The 20,089-nt window shown below is 45.4% G+C and overlaps 1 protein-coding gene across 4 annotated transcripts in view; it reads left to right on the forward strand.

Annotated features, from left to right (window-relative positions):
* Positions 1-20,089, forward strand: part of ULK1 (unc-51 like autophagy activating kinase 1) — a 91,440-nt gene that overhangs the window by 65,946 nt on the left and 5,405 nt on the right. For 3 of the 4 annotated variants that reach the window (XM_048964538.1, XM_048964537.1, XM_048964539.1), the window contains 14 exons: positions 362-422; positions 807-896; positions 4,141-4,266; positions 7,096-7,247; positions 7,857-7,940; positions 8,533-8,795; positions 9,415-9,599; positions 10,377-10,492; positions 11,077-11,220; positions 13,741-13,928; positions 16,637-16,815; positions 16,954-17,072; positions 18,782-18,939; positions 19,130-19,265. In XM_048964538.1, the coding sequence (XP_048820495.1) occupies positions 362-422; positions 807-896; positions 4,141-4,266; positions 7,096-7,247; positions 7,857-7,940; positions 8,533-8,795; positions 9,415-9,599; positions 10,377-10,492; positions 11,077-11,220; positions 13,741-13,928; positions 16,637-16,815; positions 16,954-17,072; positions 18,782-18,939; positions 19,130-19,265 (2,001 nt within the window). The remainder of the gene's footprint in view (positions 1-361; positions 423-806; positions 897-4,140; positions 4,267-7,095; positions 7,248-7,856; positions 7,941-8,532; positions 8,796-9,414; positions 9,600-10,376; positions 10,493-11,076; positions 11,221-13,740; positions 13,929-16,636; positions 16,816-16,953; positions 17,073-18,781; positions 18,940-19,129; positions 19,266-20,089) is intronic. The other variant, XM_048964540.1, reaches the window with a different exon arrangement.

Genomic DNA, 20,089 nt, shown 5'->3' on the forward strand with positions numbered 1-20,089 from the left:
TTATTAGTACCTCTGTGTGTTTATACTTTGATAGGAATTGCATGAAACATAGACAAGGGCCAGAGCTCCAGTGCAGCTGCAGACCTACGTATGTTTATGTCTAAGTACTTAAGCAGCAGAAGGATGTTGTTCAATCTTGGCCATGCGTATGATAATTTGCTGAGTTGGGACTTGGTGATAAATGCTGTGATTTCATCCAGGACTTCATAGTATGAGGATCAGCAGCATCCATAAACTTAAGTTTCAGCCTGCATGAATTTGGCAAATCTTGTTCAACTTAGCAGATCTTCGAGGAGCAGGAAATTCAGTTGCTCTTCTGGGGATGTGATCACTAACGTTTCTTCGCTCCGTTGTTCCTCAGGTGAAATGACTGCAGAGGCTGCAGGAGGGAAGCCCATCCAAGACAGCCTGATGTACAGTGGGTAAGAGCACCAAGGGAGCTGAAATTGTTGAATGTGTGTATGCTAGTGTGTACACAGCTTCTGAAGTTGATACTCTGTGCTTAAACTGAACTGCATCCATTAAAACTAAACTGCAATTCATTTGCTGTAAGGCTCTTTATCCTGGTTAAAGTGGCGTAAGAGCAGTGCAATCTAAAGGGCCTTTCAGTCCTATGCCACTGCCAGGTGATCAGTGTGTGGCACCTGAACACTGGAGTGTATGTGGGGCAGCATGACAGACCCAGGGCTCCTAGACTCAGTACTCAGGGGAGGGTGCTGGGCAGACACAGCTCTGTTCTGTGTTCTGCAGGGGGAGGCAGGGTTGTTTCACAGATTTCTAACAGCTTGATTCTATCATTTTTTCAGGAGTTCTCTGGTGACTTCAGCTGGCTTGGAAAGTCAGGGAAGAACACCATCTCCTTCTCCCCCTTACAGCAGTTCTCCTAGCCCCTCCAGGTAAGGACTATTCCGTTGTGACTATTAAACTTTTATTGTTTAAACTGCCATTGACTTCTAGGATAGGAAGAGATATTGGTGTGCTGAGCAAGTTCCACATCTGTCCTTTAATTAAAGGGTAACAAGAACAACCTAGGAGAAACTTCCCTTGTCTGTGAAACGTGATCGCATAAACTCTAGAGCTTGAAGCTTTAGGGTATGTACTTGGTTTACAGGGATCTGGCAGGCTTGCTTCCAACCTCATTCTTGTCTGCTGAGGAAGCAAGACATCTTTCTTCTTCTGTTCTGTCTATATGGTGGCTTTTGAAGGAGGAGAGTTGGAAGGGAATTCACACTCGGGGAGGAGGAAGACCCTAAAATCTTACTTAGAAAGAAAATGTAGTCCCAGTCTGTGTTGAACATGCTGTCACATAAACAGAGCCCAGAAAATGACAAAACATAGCCTGAAAGTATACAAATATAAAGGAGAAGAATATAGCTCAAAGCCTTGCTGACGTGATCAGATTAATTGGCAGACATATACCACAGTGTGGAGTATAATTGCATGAGGCTTCTTATGCCATTACCTGCTAAGCTTTTTAACAGCTTATTCTGAATAAACTGATTCCTTTGCATTCTGGGGATCAGTCCTTATTAAAGGATTTGGCCTTGTTTCTGGAAGGCAGTGAGTGGAAATTCATGGATGTTCACTTCAGTTGCTGCCTTCCCTTCACCAAACTGGCCTCAAATTCTGGGCAATTACAAGGTAGAAAGTCACTGCCAGTGGCTGTATTTCTGCTTTTCCTATCTTTTCTGCTGTAGAGCTCCTTCCCACTTTTTTTTGTCTGCTTTAAAGAAAGACTGAGGCACTGCTTCCTAATGTGCCCAGGATGGGAAATAAAACTTAAATAATTAATTTCTGCAGCAGCCACTCTGAATCTGCAGTGCAAAAGCGTGATCTTTAACTGCTGCCGGCCAGCCATGTCTGTGTTATTAGCATGATTTTCAGTGCTCTTCACCATGAATTTCATGTGGCCCACTGGTTCAGCACTTGGCTTCACTGGTGCAGAAAACTCCTGGTTTTCTCTCCCTCTGCCTTTCGTGCAGGCAGCAGTTCTCCCTTTTCATGTGTGGCTCTAGGCTAGCAAGCTGTGCTTGGATGTAGTCCAAGTAGGACAGAAAGCAGTCTGTGGCAGGCAATGGGCTTTCCTCAGAATATCACGATATAGTGTAGAACAGCTCTCCTCATTAGGATTAGGTATAATTAAAATATGCTGACAGTTTGAGCTTTTTCTTTTTTAAAAACACTTCCATGTTGAAGATCTTTAATAAGTCTAACCAAAGGTACTTCCTTTATGTACTCCACACCAATGGGTTAATGCCATTTCAAAGAGCTTTTAATTGCTGCCAAGTAATTAAACTCCCTGTTTCAGGTTTATCTCTTTGTCTTTGCAAATTTATGGTCGATTGCAGTCTTTGAGGCTTGAGGCCAATTAACAGATTTAGTCTGTCAGCTAATTTGGGTGCTTTCTTTTGCAGCTTGCACCTTGTGTAGGACATCTGGCTCCTATAGGAACTTGTATGACCTTTGGGGATAGGGAGAATCCTTTCACCCCAAATCTTCTTTTCCCTTAAAGGATTTTGGCCAGATTGAAATTGGTTTGGAATTTGTGTCAAAAGTCAGGATGTATGCAAAGTATGCCATCAGCCCTCAGATCTATTGGTTAAAGCTGTTCACTGTGTCTGTCTGCCTCCGTGCCTTATGCTGGTGGAAAGCAGCGACAACAAAAGCTCACTTGCCACTTGGAATCGGAAACCTTTAATGCCTTTATTTTACTGTATGCACCAAGAGGCAGCAAGGCTTCCATGCCCTCTTTTAGAAGCAGATAGCAAGGGGTAAGTCTGTTCTCTGGTGAGAGAAGTAAGAACAAACAAGGAAGAATATGTACGACTTAAAAAAATAAAAATAAAAGACCTGTTGAGAAAGGGAGAGAAATCAGAATCACTTGTTTCAGTTAATTGGTGAGCCTATGATTGAGGGAAGTGTTGTCCTGGGCACAGTGCAGAGGATGGCAGTCACAAGCCTGCAGATCAGCTTTGTTGAACACTATACCCATAAGCCACAAAGTACTGCTGACATTCTCCAAAAAAGAAATTCTGTTGTTTGGCAGTTCATACTGTCAAGACACAAATTCTTCTCTCTTCCCAAATGCACATATGTATGTTCTTGCTGGATTTACATGTCTGTTTTCATCTTCATCTCATGTAAAGCACCTCCTTCCTGAGAGCTAGACCTGAAGTTATGCCTCCTACTTCTGAGGGGCACACACAGGTGTGTTGTACATTGACAACATGGAATACTGTAGAAGCCTTCATTACCAATAAGATCTTTATGTAATTGTGCAACCACCCTGCAAAGTGGCAGTTGTAAATAACATTGCCATGGCAATTACTCCTAGGATACTGGAGCCTTTGGGAAAAGACTTTAGGCAGCTACTTAGTTAAATGTGATGTTTGCATGGGTTTTGTGTTGCGTGTTTTTTATGGAGTTGCATACAGGTTAAGAACAACAGAAAAACTGTCACCTGGGGGAACAGATAGCAGGCATGAGCTTGTTAACCTGCTTGGATGGAAATGGAAGGAAGTCTGAAGTCTGCAGAATGAGCCTATCCCTTTCTGTGGATGTGATGTTCTTGCTGACCTTGATGGGCGTAGAGATACTGGTTCCTGTCCCCTGGATTTATTCTCTCCTGAGTTGCTTTCTTCACCCTGCCGTTAACTTGCAAATACACTGATACGCTCTTAGAAATGTGTTTTCTTCATGATATGTCAAGACTTTCAAAGAAGTACCACCACAGCAGTGGTGCCTCTTGGCACCAAAGTCTTTGGTGGTGTCCTGTGTGAGCCACAAGCATTCGGCCTTTGTTCAATTATGTGCTCTTTGGCTGTGGATCTGAGGCTGTAGGAAACTGGGCCAATTGTGGCCTGAAATAACAGGGCTCCCATTTTCCTGAAGGGAGCGGTGTGCTTGGGTGTGTGTTTTTACTGTGGGTGGGAATCATGTTGGAAGAAAGGTGCCTGCTTCCAGGAGGTGTGCGGTGCCATTTCCCATTCATACAGCTTTGAACTGCCTCCCAGGATAAACCCACAACCTGAGAGGAGCAAAATGGACACTCCCCGTGTGTGGTTGCCTTATAAAGATAATAGCTCCAATTACCTGCCTGAAGGTCCACCTCTTACAAGAGACTTTGTCTCCTTTCAACAGCCGGCCAGGTCAGTTTTCCAGCAGCAAATACGGACACTCTGTGCCCATCCCGGTTCCAACTCAGATTCATAACTACCGTCGGATAGAGCAGAACCTGCAGTCTCCCCACCAGTACGCCTCTCCTCGGTGAGTGCTGGGGCTGGGGGTGAGGGCTGACGTCAGTGTGTTACACTCTGTCACATCTAGGGGTTCTTTTATGGTTCTCTGTATCTCTAGAAGTTTTCAACATCTGTCACAATGTTGAAATTTATTTGTTGCCAAGTACTGTAAATTTTGTCTATATATGTATATGCGAGACAGTTCCCTTAAGTTTTCTGTGCAGACTGAAAGCCCTTTGGGGTCTGACTGCTTTTCCTACGGTTTTGGTGTCCAAACAAGGGCAGTCATTCGTGTGGCACATTTCTCTATAAAAGGCAAAAGCTGAGGTAAACAGCTAAAATGGGTAGGGATGCAGAACTTACCTGCCTTGAGCTTAATTGGTTCCTGTAGCTAATCACACCATCGATGACGCCTCTTACACGAGTTGCATGGCAGTGTGGTTACGCAGTCTGATTAAGTCGTGAGCAATCTCTGCCTGTGAGGCAGAGCATGCTTTATGAGGGTCCTCAGGAAGAGCTGGATGTCAGCCTTCAGCCGAGCTCAGGAGTAATGTCTTGTACCTTCAAGAAATGCCAGGCTTTTGCCTCTTGACATGTGTAATTGATGATTCCTATGGTTTTGAGATCTGGGTTAACAGTGGCAGCCCAGGCCATGGATTAGTTGGAAGGAGAATTGCACAGGATCTTGAAAACTTTGTACAGCGAGGGCAGAGAATATTCACAGTTTCTGAATTAGTTCAAGTTTAGCTGTCAGAAATAGGGTAATGCCTATGTGAGCCTGAATTTGGGCTTCTATCAGCTTAATTTAGGGTAAGGCTTACTTGAAGTTCGCCAGAAATGAAGGCACGCGTTGATCTACAGGGTGTATTGACAAAGATGTTTGTTTTCTGCCAGTGTTGCTTTACTACTGTTGTACACTCAGTTATTTGAATGTGTGATGGTTTGGCTTCCAGTTCCCTTCATGCCCTGTAATTCATATTGCAAAGCTTATGACAGGCTGCTGAGACCAGGCTCAGCCTGCGACTACCTGTCCGGGGTCAAACTCCTGTTCTGCTCCTTTTAGTCAGCACTGTGTAATGGTGTGATTAGCACTGTCCCTGCAGAGGAACTCGAGGAATGGAACCAATCAGATGATTCATGCTCTGCTTTTAGCATCACCTCCGAATCTCTGGCGTCATGTTTTTCTGCCCCAGGAAGCCATATTTATCTCTCATCATCACTTCCTCTAATCAGCAAATTCATTAGACATGCTTCAAGAATGGAAGAAGAAAATTTCATCCAGCATTTTGTATGTCATTCCACTTTTCCATCAGCTGTATCAAACAGGTTATTCCAGCCAAATGACTTGTCATGTTTGGAACTCATTTGACTAAAAACCTTGGCCTACACTCAGATTCTGAAATATCAACCACTGTCATCTGACTGGTTGGTGATGCCTGTGTGGCACAGCTTGTTTGTGGTCAGGTATCTTGCCTATTGAGGTGGTAATTATGTGTGTTTACTTCTGACCACATCACCTGTCCCGTTCATCTACTTACAGGGCAGTATTAACATTCCACATCTTTCAGCAGCTTCAATCAGCTCCTGTTTTTTTTCCTGCACATTCACAACAGATAATATTTAGCCTCCTGGGTGGTTGATATTTTGAAGAGTTGAAAACTTGGCAGAACAATCAATACCTTCTTTCTGCCACTGAGTGTCCAGGTGTCTGCTTCCTTTTTGTGCATTCAATTTTGTTTCAGGACAGGGTGCTTAATGAGTGTTACACCTCTAAATCTGGAGCAACCTGAGCAGAAATGATTTTTAGGTTAAATTATTAAAGGATTTCCTTTTTTTTTCCTTCTTTTTTTCCTAGCATGTGAATATAGTGTGGATGTGTTTGACTGAAAAACAGTAAAAGATTGGAGTGAGGATGGGGAGGAAGAATGGAGAAGAAATCACTCTTACCTCTATTACTGTTGTTGCTTTCTTCCCTGAAATGTGACTTCAAGTAACACATATACATGGTAGTGCTGTAGAATAGATTTATTGACAGTTCATCAGAGCAACTTTGCCTCTACTGCAGTTAGCCCTGCTTGTACTACTGAAACCTGGCTTTGTTCCTGCTGTTCGGAGGCGTGTGGGCAGCTTAATACTGCTTTGCTGGGATGGGAAAGAGGGTACCTTGGTGATAGCATCCTTCAGTGGCTTGAGCAGAGGTTTTCTTTTTCAGCGTATTCATTGATTCCTCTCCAGAACACCACCTACTGGCTGTGACTGAGGTCCTTTCAGCAATGGAAAAAACTGTTTCTAAATCAAGAGTAGAATAAAGTATTTGATGAAAAGCTGTTGTCTCATATAGAGGCATGTAATGGGAATCTTGGTGAAAGGAGCTTGCAGTGATAGATCAGCATTTCCGTAGATAGGATTTAGGCTGTGCTCTTGGAGGTGTGATGACACTGTTCAAAATTGAGGAGTAGTATACTCACATCCCATTTTTCTCCAGAGGGATGGTGTGGCTCTATTCACATTCTCCTGTTCTACTTTCCTCTTTGTTTCTTTTTAGGCTAGGTATACTTGAGGTTCTTGCATGTGTGGCACAACCAACTTGATTTGAATTCTCCAAGGAGAGGTTTCATAAGATGTTACAGGAGTTTGGCACCCAGGCAGTACTGACCATTCCAGCCCAAAGAAAAACTCCTCTGGGTGTGATCTGTATTTGTGTAGTCCTGGCACAGTGCAATTTTGATCCAGAATAAGCAATCATGAAGCTCCAAGTCTGTGGAAATAGCACTGTGTGTTTGAGTGTGTGGTTATGGTGTTTTCCTTACTCCTCTTTATTAGCAACTGGAGTAATATGTATTTTGTTTCCTGCAAGGTCTGCTACGGTCCGGAGATCTAGCAGTACAAGCCCTCTTGGTTTTCCTAAAACTGGTGCTTCCCCTCCTTATCCTGGAGACCATGGATCTGTGCCTAGCTCTAGAAAGCTTTCCTTTGGCGGTGCCAAGCCATTTATGCCATCACCACAAGGTAAGGTGTCAACTGGCACATTTCTGCTCTAATACAATCATGTCTCTTTCCTGCAAAGAGGAGGTTTTGGCCAGGTATAGCTGTCAGGTAATTGGGAGTTCAGATGGTTGTGTTCTGCCGTGACTCTTCTCGGTAGAGTAACAAGTGTTTTGGCCTTGGTAAAATGGAGCAGAAAATGCCTATTAGCTTCAGGAGAGGTAAGCAGTGTTCTAGTGTCTGTGTGAAACATGTTGCTGTCCTCTGCAGAAGGCTTTTCTAGGGACAGAGTAACTTTTTACCAGTTTGGGCTGGAGTGAGGAAAAACATGATCCAACTGCTGTCAGAGCAGTATTCCAACCGGCTCTAGAAGGGCTTGAAACTTCAGTGCTCCTAATGAAAAGTGGCTGTATGAATGTTCATGCTCTAGCCCTCTGAGTTAATTTGTCTGTGTGAAGTCAGACTAGACTTGGCTAAACGAGTACTAGCTAGAACTTTTCTCCTTATTTTACTATACAACCATGGCTGAGATGGGAGAGATAAGCACCACCCTTTTAAAAATAGATGGCGAGTAGTGTTGTTTACTGTGGAAACTTAATACCAAATAAACTTTTTGATTGTGTTAACTTAAAGTTGGAACGATCCCGGAGCAGCCCAGCCAGACTGTTATCCCCTCTTCTCTTGGAGCAGAAGTGAGAAGTCGGATTCCTGCAGTTGGTAAGTTGGTCCTTGCTTTCCTTCATGACTCTTGTGGACAAGGCCAGAGCCATAATCTGAGAGCTTTCAGTGTGGGGTGTGTTCCTTCAGCATCTTCTCTTGATGCTTGGCCACCAGGATTTGTGTGCGCTGGTAGGAGTCAGAATTGATCCATTCACATTCTGACATCCATCTTCTAGTGCTGACAGATCTTGCGGCACACAAACTCTCACTGGGACAAACTCACTCATGGGACATTGCAGTTAATTGATTTGAGTGGAGGAAAACCATCTCAAAGCCCCAGACTCTTCTTTTGCCTTGTTGCTTGTTCAATGTTTAATTTCCTTTGTAATGGCTGCAATAAAGGGAGGAAACTACATTTCTATGTCCCTGTTGTTCCTTCTGTTCCTCCTGTGGAGTCAAAACCCAGTCAGGCATAGAAGTTTTATGGCACAGAGTGCCATCTTTATCCATTAATTGAAAGGTTTGATCTGTAGATGCCTGGTACAGACTTACCTTCTTGGGTGTCTTATCAGTGAATCTTGTGATCAATCTGACATTTTCTTTTAGAACCAGAAAATGATGTGATTTGTCACTGTGTTTGGGCCTCCAGGTGCCTCAGCACCCGAACATTCTCCTCGAGGGATGGGCTCTCGGCTCCACAGTGCTCCCAACTTGTCAGATTTGCATTCCTGCAGGCAGAAGATAACCAAGCAGCACTCTGATCCTCTAGTTGCTCACTTTGGCCATACCCCAGTTAGCCAACCTCTGCAGATTCATGGCCTGCAGCACTGCCGGCAGCTCAGATCCTCACCAAAGCTGTCTGAGTTCATGCAGAGAAGCCCATTGCCAACTATCATGGGCTCCCCTACAAAGGTAAATCAAGGAGTCTGCTTTTGGGTTTTTCATGGCTTGAGCTGTTGTGTTTTTTCAGGATGAACCACTGTATGATCTCTGACCTGGATTTATCACCACTTATTCACTGTTCTTCAAGGGCTGCTTAATAATTTGTGTGAAATATGGTGGTGTTCTAATTCTTCTCACTTGGCAGCAGTGTTTGCAGTCTGAATAGAGTCCAGGGTTCTAAACAGGCAATGAAAAGGAGCTGACCAGATTAGGACAGAAGCGCATTAGTGAACTGCAGTGTCAGGGTTGATTTGCACGTCAAGGCTTTTGACACAAATGTGCATGCAGTAGAAATCCCAGCAAAGAAAGCAGGCTGTTGGGTGGGTGGCAGCCCTAGCATCTGATGTGAAGCTGGTGCTGGGACAGCATTTTCTCTGTGCTTTTATTAAGCTGCAATGAATTTTCAGCAGTTTGTTGTCCTTTCATTGTAGCATTTTTGAGACAGGGAACAAGTAATTATGTGGGCTGGGATTTCTACCTCTTCATTTCAGACATGTTTTTTATGTGTACAATTTAATTTTGATAAATAAATGAAGGATGAGGGAACCTTTGGTTTTAAAACATTCTCTTTGTGCTCTCTTTCTCCTAGGCTGTGTCCCCTTTTGAGTTTCCCAAAACCCCAAGTTCCCAGAACCTTCTCACTCTCTTGGCCCATCAGGGGGTCATGATGACTCCAACACGGAACAGGACCCTGCCAGATCTGAAGGAGATGGGTCACTTCCACTGCCAGCAGACTGGCTTGGGGTTGAGGCCTGTGGAGGAGATCAAGGGCAGGTGAGCTGTAGTCTGCTTTGTACACAGTGGATTTTCCTTCCCTAACATGGGATGGATGGGGCAAATCTGAAATGTCAGCTATTTCAGTCATCATGTATCTGCAAGCATTCTGCAGTCGTCTCTTAGCACCACTGGGTTGCAAGCAGATGTTATGCAGATTTTTTAAAGACTTTTCTCTACAGGGGCAGGCCATGGCCTAGATTTTATGACATGAAAGATTGCTTGCATCTTTACACTGTTACTGCCCAAGGTTCCATCAAGTGGGGATCAAGGATCTGGTTATTAGAGCAGGCTCCCTGCAATTATGCAAATGTGTGCTTTATTCTTTTTGAAGCGTGCGCCTGTCATAAGTGAGAGGTGTGTGTTCCGTGTCTATCACACAGTGGGCACAGGTCTTCAAAGATCTGTTTGAAAGCCAGGTACTGACTGTTGTGAATGTTGCAGGATACAGGGTTGCTCAGGTGTTAGCATTAAGTTTTTCTTACCTGCCTCTGCGTATTTCTTGTATTAATTTCTGTATCTTCCATCAAACAAAAACTATGCTACAATAATGCTGTACTCTGTACTTGCATACTGTAAGTCATGGTAATCATAAGCTTTCTGCAGGTAACAGGAGGTGCTTCAGATACTCTGTTGGAGGAGGAATAGGGCTAGTGGTTATTTCAGTTCTGGACTATTTGCTGTGTAGTGTTTGTGGACCAGCAATGGCACAGACTAACTGAAACCCATGAACCTTACTGGTGAGTTTCTGCATCATCTTGTACGTTCTCCTTTTAGATCTCTAAGCACAGGCAGGCTCACTGACCTGCTTCTCAAGGCAGCCTTTGGGGCACAGATCTCAGAAGCTGGCAGCAATGACAGCCTGAACAGCGAGAAGCCAATGGAAGTTGCAGGTAAGTGGGGAGAACGGGCAGATTTGACAGGATGGGCTTGTGGTGGGGGAAAGTGTTTGCCTGCATGCTTCCTATGAAAGGGAGGCTTCTTTTCTGATGGCTTTTGCTATAGGAAATGACTGCTGTGTGTGAGGAGTTGTTGTGATGCTTTCTTTCTTTTGTGAGCGCTCGAAGGCTTGTGGCTTTATGCGTGCTGTGTAATTGCTGGCTAGCAGTGTGATTTTGTAGGCAGGGCTTCCTCTCTTGGCCCCTTCTGAATGAGATATCGTGTGGAAGTGGGGACGTTCTGCCAGGCAGTTTGACTATGAATGACTCTGCAAGGGTGGGTCTTCCTGCGCGTGCAGGTTGGGAAGTGAGGAGGGAAGAACAGCTGCAGCACCATGTAACGCTGCCCAGGCTCACGTCCTGCTGTCCGTGCCAGCCTGCCTGGCTGTGGGATGCTTCCACAGGGAGCGCTGGCCTGTGCTGGTAGCCCCCATCTCCTGAGAGAGTCTGCAGGGACGTAACACCGCTGGGTGAGGCACACCGTGCTCCGAGTAACTTTCCTGTAATGTCAAGTCTGCACCTTTCAACTGTCTCCCCAGCTCCCTCAGGTGCTTACGGAGGGACACTGCACTCTGGTGCCCGGGCGGGGGGCTCTGCCAGCCCATCCCCAGTGATTTTTACTGTTGGATCCCCTCCCAGTGGAACAACTCCCCCACAGACCACGAGGACCAGGATGTTTTCAGGTAAAGGGCTGATTCCTGCCTGTTCCAATATCTGGAGACAGAGCGACGTGCTGTATTCCTCACTGCTGCGTACTGGTGGTGGAAGCAGGCTGTCCAGAGAGAGCTCGGTGGTTTAAATGCCTTTAAGGTTCTTGTACTGGCTCTTGCCAACCCCAATTACTGCTCATAACTCTTCATGCTGGCACAAGGACTAACGCCTTGTAAGAGTTTCCAAGACTGGAAGAGGGAAGCAAACTGTTCCTTTTGCTTCATTTCTGTTTGCTTCAGGAATAATGCTGCAGCTGTTCATAGATCCATTGCTGTTGGTAGGTCAACAAAGATAAAGATTGCTCTGTATTCTGATGGTTTTCCACATAGGTTTCAGATAAGTTATAAAAGGCAAGTGTGACCATTCATGCAAAGCAGTTTCAGTGCACGAGTACCATCACGAAAGGGCTCTGTATGCAAAAGTACAAGTGGTGTTACTTATGCTGTGAATTACTTAAGTAGGAAATGGGGAAGTGCAGTCCTGATTGACAGATCCTTTAAGATGCCAGCACTCTGGCCTCATCAGCCAACAGCTGAGGCTGCAGTAATTGTCCATTTTGGGGCCATGTGTCTGGGAGCTGGAATCTGTAATCAAAAAACTATTTGGATACTTCTATCTGCGTTTTTGGCTGGTTTCAGTTCTTGTCCTGGCCATTCCTCATCTGAATGTAGTCAAAGCTGTTGTTCTTAATTACTGCAGAAGGTTTGGATGCAACTATGAATAAGCTGCTTGACTCAGACTATGGGGACTGGGCTCAGTTTCTGGGTATGGCTTGGATTTCCATCATAACTAAAACCACTCCGATCCTTGTCTGGAAGTTGGTTCTGTAATCCTTCCTTTGTCTCCTTTATTTAGAGTGTAAGCTCTGTAGGGCAGGGACTCTCATACAAAGTGGCTGACTGTCCTGTAGCACAATGGGGCTACTATCCTGGCTAGTGCCTCTAGCTGCCACTGAAATGCTGTGAATAGAGAATTCAGTCTTATTTATTGCTTTTGAGGGAATAATAGCAATCTGGAAGTAGATCCAAGTGCCACTTTGGTGGAGTGATAGTTGGATGTTTAAGGATCTGCTGAGCAGTTAAAATTTCAGATGAAATTCCTGGTAGAGAAGACTATTGAATAGTGAGCCTACAACACATCCACAGATTTGGGTAAAGGCACTCAAAGCTGCTTGACAAGCTTTATTTATTAGATCTTTGCAATAGCTCCTTGTGTTATAGTTCATGCATAAAAGTAGATGGTGAAAAAGGGAGCTTTGCAAGCTAGAACTCCACACCCCAAGTGTGTTGACAATCCATGAGTAAGATCACTTGACAGATACAAAGACAGAGCCGTTTCATGAATCATCACAACAGTTTCTGTGAACAGTTCCACAGAATTACAGGGTATCCAGAATGTGGTGGTGTTGGTCTTTTCCTTTCTCTGAAAGATCTGGAAATACTTTACCAATGTTTTATGATCCTCACTTAGCTTTGAAGTGCGCCAAGTGGGAAAGACCTCTGGGAGGAGAGGAGGCAGCACATCACTGCAGATCAGTTGTTGAGATGTGCATTGTTTTGCTCAGCCTTTCAAAGTCAGGGTAGGGCAGCAGATGAAGTTTGTGGATAGAAGAGGAAAATCTTCCTCTGGAGGATCAGAGGAGAATTAGTAAAGTGTTAGAGCTGGTATTGGTGTCCCCCTGACACACAGAGAATATATCCCTCTGCAGCAGTGTCTTGGGGATACGAAGCCCTCTGGAATTGATGAATGTGTTATCAGTACTCTGAGACAGAAACTTCTTTTTGAAGTGTGCATCTTTTATGAGCAGTATATTCTCAGGGTGGATTCAGTTGCTAAGAAAAGAAGATGACAATGGTGGTGGAATTGGCTGATGAACACAGTACTTAAAGACTCCTGAATCCTGAGGTTAGGGTCATGGTTCAGCTGAAATCACCTGCTTTATCCAACCTCCTACTTGTAAAGAGAGGAAAACAGAAGTACAAGGCATGCAACAAAAAGCTCTCCTGGTTTGCATGCAAGTGGCAAATGTTTTAAAACTATGTTTAAAACCTCACTTATCAGAGGTACTCATTCAATGACAGAATTAAAGCTTTGGGACCAGGGTTCAAATTGTGCTGATCCATGATGAGGCTGAAGCTGATGATGGTGGTGTATGATAAATTCAGCTCAAGGTATTGTGGCAGGGTTCAGAAGGGATTTGAGGGAGAAAAAAAGGTGCTTCTGGGCTTGTCACCATAAATCACTGGCAGTCAGAAAGGTGTGTTAAATTTGCTTGAGCTTGTGAACTGGTCTTCCTGAGTCACTGAGGATCTTGCATGTGGTGTGGTTATTTTGCATCACGAATCTTTGTATCTTCCTCTAGAGTACCTGTTGCTGGCTCCTACCAGAGCCAGGATCCTGGATCCTACAGTGACAAGCATCCCCTGTGCTGGGCGAGAAATAACTCGCCTAATATTAATATCTTAAGTAATTCCTTTCTTTCTTTTTTTCAGTGGGGTCTTCCAGCTCTCTCAGTTCTGGAGGCTCATTCACTGGCAGGCACTTGGCAGTGGGAACTGGTGGGGATGCTCTGGAGGGCCCTTCGAGTCTCCGCTATGCTTTTGCTGATCCGATCACTGCTAACCTGGAAGGTGCTGTTACATTCGAGGCACCAGAGCTGCCTGAAGAGACACTCATGGAGGTAGGTATATCCCTATGGGGACTTGTTAGGGGCAAAGGACAGGAACAATAAAAGGAAAGTGTACCCAAAGGTTCTCTGGCTCCACATTTGTAGCCAAGGCAGTCACTTCCAAAGACGGTGTGAACTGGCTTCAGGAGAGCTGGGTGAGACAGTGCTCAGGAGATTCAGGACATGCTTAGTGCGCTGGTTTTTGAGCCTACTGTTGAGCTTTTTAGTCCTTGAGACATGATTTCAAAAGCTGAAATTGCAGGTTGGAAGTATCGGTTACCTGGTGTGTTCTGCATCAGTTTCCGAAGAGAACTGGGATACTTTGGGCCTTTTCCTTTTAAAAGGCTCAGTGTTAGTAATAGCTGACCTGAGAGAGTGAGTAGCTTGGGTATATCAAATGCCTGCCTGCTGCATGCACTTATAGAGTCAGTCAGTGATACAGCCTCAGCTGAAAGGGTCTGAAAAAAGTGAACGTGACACTTATGTTGGTGATGGGGGGAAGTGGAACGTGACATGCTTTGCACAAGAACAGCTGAACCAGATTGCTGAGCTGAAAGACTGCCAGACTCCCCTTCTCTGCAGGCTGAAGGCTGGCTGAAGCAGAACAAATGCTTTTGTAGCTGAGATATAGTTGAAATGTAGGTCAGGGTGCCCATTTGCAGGAGAGGTGGGAGACTGAATCAGTCATGGATTCAGCGCAATTTTAATGCCTTCTTGGACCGCCTAGGACTGGGAAAGGCTCTTTGCATTGGAATCTTGCTGGTGTTTCAAAATCCACTTGGATACCTGCTGACATCTGCATGCATTGTTTGTAGAGTGTGGGTTTGCTCTTCTGCTTCAGATTTCTAGCTCAAATTTTTTGTCAATTATGCATTGAATTGCGTTAATTTGCTCAATTAGCTGCAGAGCTACAAGGCTATAACTTAAACATTGATGCATAACAGCAGTAGTGAATGTAACTGAGCATACTGTCTTTGTGAGGTCCAAGTAATATGGGTCCCTGCCAGCTGTCACTGCTCTTCAGGATCTGAAGGGTTCTAAAGAAGTATCAGCCTGATCTTAATCCCATTCAGTTCAGCTTCTCATGTCTATAATGAGTCATTTGGGTTTGGTCACAATTTCTGCTGGGTGCAGCAGCCATTCACACGCACTTCACAAAACCTTCCTGACACTGAACCTTTTTGGCATTTTTGGAGACCCCTTTGTGCTCTGCAGAGTCAGCCAGAACAGAAACCTGGCAGATCTGCTTTCTGCTGATGCTTTCATGGCAATGAAGTCTTGCTATTTAAGCACCTCTGTTTGTGTTGAGAAGAGCTGTTGCATTCAGATAGGTGGTGGTTTCTTTCATCATTTGAAAATGTTTCCTGAAGTACAGGCAAGGCAAATTGAAGGTTTTTGTTGTTTTGCAGTGCTTTAAAGGCACAATACAGAGATGGCTTTGGAAGGCAAGACTATTGTGATGCCTAATGAGACCAGAAATGCCAGTGTAGTTAATACAAGCTAACTATATAAGCAAAGGGAAGGACTGTACATTAGTTAGAGATGTGAGGCTGAGGTTTGCAAGATCTTAGAAGATTCCTGCTCTGCCACAAGATTCTTGTATGACTTGGCAGCTACTTAATCTCCAAGTTCCTCCTCTGCTTTGAAAGAAAATAGAGGAAGGCAGAGATAACACTTCCTTGCCTTACTGGACTGTCCAGATAGCAAGATAGCAGAGGAGAGATTAATGTTTCAGATAGCCAAAGCTCCTTTGGCAGCCAAGTGCCTGAGATGGTGAATGAAAAACATAAAGCATGTTTTTTTTATGTGTGTGTTTGGTTGGCTACCGTTCCTTCATAGTCATGTTTGAAACAGCCTCACTAAGCCCCTGTAAGAGAACTATTCCTCTAAATATTTGAAGGTCATGCATGTTAGCTGCTTTACTACACAGAGTACACACAGCATCTGATCCAGGCAGCGATTCATTTTGTAGGACACAAAGCTGTTCAGTTTTTCCACAAATACTGATTTCCCAAAAATGTTTGCTATGATTTAAGCAATACAGCTTCTGAGAAATGGGATAATACCCTTTGGTCTGTAATAGCAGAGGGAAAACAGCTTTGAAGTGGATGTAGTGCTTTGAGGATGCATCTCTCCCCTCACCAGCTGAGAGGAGCTGCAGTTAAAGGCTGTCCTTGCTGTCCCTTCAGAGGACCTCACCCAGGGCTCCCTGCACTGGGCCAGGAGCAGCTGGAGACACAGCTAAACAAGGGCTGGGGTGTGGGATGGGCCACACTGTTAGCAGGTTTTTGTGTTGTAAGGGGTGGTCACTCTCACATAAAATGCACACCTCATTTCAGTTTTGTACCAGCATGGCTGTGGCGGGGTCTGGATCTGGGCCAGCGGTGCTGTCACCTTTCTGCCTGACTTTCCAAACAGCCCAAAATTGCTGTGAGCAATTAGGAAGGAAGGCAGCATGTCACTTTTTGAAGCAAGTCTCTCCAGCTTCTGCAGGGACTGGCCTGGGATCTCTGGCTTGGGGCTGTTACTTGCTGCCTTTAATGCAGAGGAGGAACTGGTGCAGTGTGGGCTCGGTGCTGAGTTTGTTTTCCTTGCACAGAAAAGAAGTGTAGGAAGGTTTCAGGCTCCGATGTTATCTCTTTCATTTGGGATGAGTCACTGGCACAGCTCTATGTGAGCAGCCTTCCCCTCGTAACCCCCCTTGGTGTTCCCTTCAACAGCAAGAGCACACCGACATCCTGCGCAGCCTCCGCTTCACGCTGGCTTTTGTCCACTATGTGATGGAGATTGCTGCCCTGAAAGGCAACTCCAGCGAGATGAGCGGTTCAGCGGCATCTGAATACCAGCTGCAGGAGAGCGTGGTGGCCGACCAGATCAGCCTGCTCAGCCGGGAGTGGAGGTAAGGGCTGGGCAGAGGGCCTGGAGCTCCGTGTGGGCTGCTCCTCCCCGCCGCGCGTGTGCCTTTGTGCCAGACATCCTTTGGACGCGTACTGCCGCCCTGGTGATCAGTTTGCATTGCAATATGCTCTCTTTGCAGCTATGCAGAGCAGCTCGTGCTGTACCTGAAAGTAGCAGAGCTTCTGTCCTCAGGCCTGCAGACAGCCATAGAGCAGATCAAGGCTGGCAAGCTGTGCCTCTCCTCCACTGTCAAGCAAGGTAAGGAGCTGCTGGGCACACGGTGCAATGAACTTGCCTGGAATGAAAGAGTGAAAACTGTGTCACAGAGGCAGGGAGGAGGTTGAGATGAACACCCAGCAGTATGTGCTCAGGGTTATTGCTCACTGTGCTCTCAAATAGCCAGGCCTTCCTTCTGGGGTATTTTCTGGCAGGAATCTTACTCTCTCAGCCTTTGCTTCAGGTCTTCAACTCCTGCTCATCTCCCCGTGAGAATCTTCAGTCCTAATTAGTGAGAGGGAAATGCATCTTATCTGATTCCTTGTACATCTCTATCTCAGGTGCTTATTTGTACTTGACGTCAGTCCAACTTAATTATATAGTACATGTCCCAGTAAGTGCTTACTTGGCGAATTGAGACACGTCTTGGCTATGATAATTTTTCAAATGAAGCAAAAACACAGGAAGCAAAACTCTGGCAATACAGAAGTCACTTATTTGTTAGTCGTACAGCTTTATGTTTGCATCTGGACAGGTTTAGCTACACTTCTTCCACATGTTCGGGCTGACATAACACAAATTAATTATTCCTTTTCCAGGGCAAATTGTAACTTGTAGGAACAGTTATGCTATGAATCTAGTGTATGGGAACAGGATAAGGCTGTCTTTCCTTATTTCTCCTCCCACAAAATACTGTTCCCTTGAGATTTATGGGGCACTGTGAGGGCAAGAGAGTTCTCAAGGTACTTGAGTGCCTTCTTTCACTTATGTGTGGAAAAAGCCGAAGTGCAACAAGGTTGTTGCAGAGCATCCTTGGGCAGTGAGTGACAGAGAGTCCCTACCCATAGCCATCAGCTTCCTGTAATTTGTGCATAGCCCAGAGCTCTGACTGAGTTCCACAAATGAGGATGTTGCTTTACTTGTATTTTGTTGTTGTTGTGGGAATGTTCTATTTTTTCATCAAATGTTTTTTTTTTTACAAAGTCTTTCTTGGCTGCCCCTCAGCAGGGCGCTGAGGTTCCTTGACCTCCCCCTAGGAGCAAGTTGTGCAGTGTGGAGGTTTCAGATGTGTGTCACAGTTATTTGCTCATCAGGTGGTGGGAGTTTGTAGTGGGTACATCGTGTAGCAGTACAGCTGGCTTCGCGTGCTGTTTTGGGTTGTTATTCAATCCCTTTAAATCATACTTGACGCTTGGTTCTCTGTCACATAATCTTCCTGTCCTAGCTGCTGTGGTGCAGGAAAGGAGCTGACCTTTTGCAGGCATTGGTGTCTTTCCATTCTGGGACAGCATTGTCCCAGGAGAGATTCCTTTGCTTAGTGCTGCTGAGCCACACTTAGCTCCAGCAGCTAGCACATGTGAGTCACGTACTTCTTCACAGCATGTCATCACCCATGAGGTAACAGAAGCTTTGTATCTGGCATGTCTGTTGCTTCTGGTGACGCGTGGGACATCTTGCACCATGCAAACTGTTCTGTGTCTGGTGGCAACTGAAGGAAACAAAAATTGACCTGGCCTCAGGTGAACTAGGCATGTAGGTGTTGCAGTGTGCAGGCTTACAATTGGTCAGGGCGACAAAGGAAAGGGAAAAGACCTCATGGGTGCAGCAGGTACTTCGCTGCCAGTTTTAAGTTTGGATGCAACATAACTTGGTTGCCTTGAAGTTATTTGTTTGGAGTCCTGTGCATGGAGGTTGGGAGTCACAGGGAGAACTGGAGCTGGTGCCCAATGCATTTCTTTCCTTTATTCTAGTTGTGAAGAAGCTCAATGAGCTGTATAAATCTAGTGTTTCATCCTGCCACTGCCTCAACATGAGACTGCAGAGGTTCTTCCTGGACAAACAGAAACTCATGGATCAGATCAACAGCATCACTGCAGAGAAGCTCATCTTCAGCTATGCTGTGCAGATGGTAATAACTGTATAGAGCCAGGGAACAGGGCTAGTACAGAACAAGCACCAAAAATTGACAGTTCCTGCTGGTGGTGTTAGCAGGTGGTTTCGTTCATGGTGCTGGAGGTTGGGTGAGGGAGGCTAAGGAACCATGCTGGGAAAGCTGGATCTAGTATGGAAGTGACCTTTTGCATGGGGTTTGCCTGCAGGTGCAGTCTGCAGCCCTGGATGAGATGTTCCACCACAGAGAGGACTGTGCACAGAGATACCACAAGGCTCTGCTGCTGATGGAGGGGCTCCTGCACATCATCACTGAACAAGGAGACATAGAAAACATCAACAAATGTGAGTGCTCGAGGACTTTTTTTTCCCACCAGGTCATGTCGTGTTGTTCTGGCTGCATGGACCAGAAATTTTAGTACCCAGCATCCCTTTTTTCCTTTGGCTGCATCTTGATGGTCATAGCACAGATCTCTTGATTTGTTTTAGCTCCTAACAGCCTGGCCTCGTGCAGCTGTAACAGTTGGAAGACTGTTAGAAACGCAAGTCCCTAAGCCCTGTTTTGCGATCTGTCCTGCAGAGCAATTGCCAGGGTTTTGTTGGAGCTTTTGATGCATGAATGAACATGCTGAAGGAAGTGGTTTGGCAAAGGGCTGGGTTTGGTTTCCATCCGGAACCATCCATCTGATTGCACAGAGCACTTGGGAACGTGAAACTGCAGCACCTGTCGGGCAGAGATGGTCAGTCAGCGCAGCTAGGGCTCCTTCCAGCACTTCTTATAAATGGAGCTGCTCACCTGTGTTCCCCAGGCCACGCTAAGAAGGCAGCAGACGAGTATTTTTCTCTTCAGCAATTGATTGTGGTAGCTAGGCTTTTACCTGTCTGCAATCGCTTGGCTTCCTTTTCCAGAGACTGATGGATCCCTCTGCTGCTGTCATCTCTTCTGCACCCTTCCTTTGTTAAGTGGAGGCTCCACAGCAAATGTGTGCAGAGTGGAAAGGACTGACCTCACTTGCTCAGAGTAAACTTTGCCTGCCCTTCTGGACAGGGCTTAATCATTTTTGTTCTCTCTCTCAATGGGAGGAAGGCAGAGGGGTGGCCGACAGCTATTGTCTGTTAGAGCAGCTTGACTTGGCCTCAGCTCTGCTCTGTCACAGCTACACCAGCTC

This window comes from Lagopus muta, chromosome 17 (assembly GCF_023343835.1).
Source record: "Lagopus muta isolate bLagMut1 chromosome 17, bLagMut1 primary, whole genome shotgun sequence".
Lineage (NCBI taxonomy): Eukaryota > Metazoa > Chordata > Aves > Galliformes > Phasianidae > Lagopus > Lagopus muta.